Genomic DNA, 1,732 nt, shown 5'->3' with positions numbered 1-1,732 from the left:
GACATTCTCGGTACGACGAGCTGTCGTCTTTATGAAATCGATCTTTCTCCGCCTAACCATGAATTCTTGCTTGCTTAAACTTTTCATGCAATATACACCTAGCTAGCTACGTACGTCTTTGTCTGGTTGGGATGAATTTGTGCGTGGTGGTTCATCCATCTGATCTGACTGCAAATACATGCAAGCCGAGCAGCAAAGTCCAAGCCAAAAGGCAAATGTGTCCTTAGCTTGCATCCACAAGCTAGGCAAGCAACAAATGAACGATGACTACGACGCGCGTATTCAATGAACACAGGTGATCACGAAGCCTATTTATATCGGAGGCAGTCAGAGGCAGAGATCGATATCTCATCTCATCTCACTGAAGAAGCACCAGACTACCAGAGCTAGAGCTAGAAGAAGACAGCACAGCAATGGAGGCGGGGAAGAAGAAGATGCTGGCCACGCTGGTGGGCTGCAACTACGCCGGGACGCCGTCCGAGCTACATGGCTGCATCAACGACGCCCACGCCATGCGCGGCGTCCTCCTCGACCGCTTCGGCTTCGCGCCGGGCGACGTCACCGTGCTCACCGACGACCACGAGAGCGGCGCCTTCGTGCTCCCGACCGGCGCCACCGTCAAGCGCACGCTGGCCGAAATGGTGGCTCGCGCGGCGCCCGGGGACGTGCTCTTCTTCTTCTTCAGCGGCCACGGCACGCTCACCCCGCCCGTCAGCGGCCATGGCGGCCGCGACGACGAGGCCATCGTGCCCTGCGACCACAACCTCATCTATGGTCTGTGTCGTCTGCGCGCGCACGTCCAAGCACTCCCACCATATATAGTCCCATGCACGCACGTCGTTTCTGACATCTGACTGACATGCTTGCTTTGCATATGCACGCGCGACGTCGCGGTGGTCCCGCACGGCAGACGTGGACTTCCGGGAGCTGGTGGACCTCCTGCCGCGGGGCGCCACCTTCACCATGGTGTCCGACTCGTGCCACAGCGGCGGCCTCATCGACCAGGAGAAGGAGCAGATCGGCCCCGACGTCCCCGCTGACCCCGACCTCCACGCCCACGCCGTCCACGCCGGCCGGTTCCTCCCGTATGCCGCGGTGCTCGCCCACCTGTCCGCCACGTCGGGCGTGGACGCGTCCCACCACGTCGCCGACCACCTGCTCGCGCTCTTCGGCGCCGACGCCAGCGCTAAGTACCGGCGCGACCACAACGGCGGCAGCCGCAGCGGCGCCGCGTGCACCGACGACGCCAACGCTGGGATCCTGCTGAGCGGGTGCCAGACGGACGAGCTTTCGCTGGAGGTGTCTGCGGATGGCGGCAGAGCGGCGTACGGGGCGTTCAGCGGGGCGCTGCAGGCCATGCTGGCGGCACACCCGACGCTGATGAGCAACTGGGAGGTGGTGTGCGGCGCCAGGGATGTGCTCCGCAAGCAGGAGTTCCCGCAGCACCCCTGCCTCTACTGCAGCGACGCCAACGCCGACGCGCCGTTCCTCGGGCACGGGCAGCAGGAGACCAAGAGCAACTAACTGAGCAAGGAGGAGGAGGCAGCCGGCAGCTAGCATGCCCATGCTCTTATTATTATTATTTTATTATTATATTAGTAAATAACTAGCGTGTGGGGTGTGCTTATTTTTATTTATTATATATAAATAAACTAAAGAAATACGAGGCAGCTAGGATGCACCATGATCATCAAGCAAAACCAAATAAATAGCATTTCTTCATATTGGCCGT

At 59.6% G+C, this 1,732-nt stretch overlaps 1 protein-coding gene across 1 annotated transcript; it reads left to right on the top strand.

The window, feature by feature from the left end:
• Nucleotides 1–276: 276 nt before the first annotated feature.
• Nucleotides 277–1,524, top strand: LOC136488094 (metacaspase-9-like). Its single transcript, XM_066485129.1, has 2 exons — nucleotides 277–774; nucleotides 911–1,524. The coding sequence occupies exons 1-2, from the start codon at nucleotides 414–416 to the stop codon at nucleotides 1,522–1,524; spliced, it is 975 nt and encodes a 324-aa protein (XP_066341226.1). The 5' UTR covers nucleotides 277–413.
• Nucleotides 1,525–1,732: the final 208 nt, after the last annotated feature.

The sequence above is a fragment of the Miscanthus floridulus genome, chromosome 10 (assembly GCF_019320115.1).
Source record: "Miscanthus floridulus cultivar M001 chromosome 10, ASM1932011v1, whole genome shotgun sequence".
Classification (NCBI taxonomy): domain Eukaryota; kingdom Viridiplantae; phylum Streptophyta; class Magnoliopsida; order Poales; family Poaceae; genus Miscanthus; species Miscanthus floridulus.
This window is presented reverse-complemented; position numbering and strand designations above follow the sequence as displayed.

Excerpts from the sequence above, each read along its gene's own strand:
- LOC136488094 (XM_066485129.1), top strand. The coding sequence starts at position 414 with ATGGAGGCGGGGAAGAAGAAGATGCTGGCCACGCTGGTGGGCTGCAAC. Across the intron at positions 775-910 it reads CGACCACAACCTCATCTATG|ACGTGGACTTCCGGGAGCTG; the intron begins GTCTGTGTCGTC and ends CCCGCACGGCAG.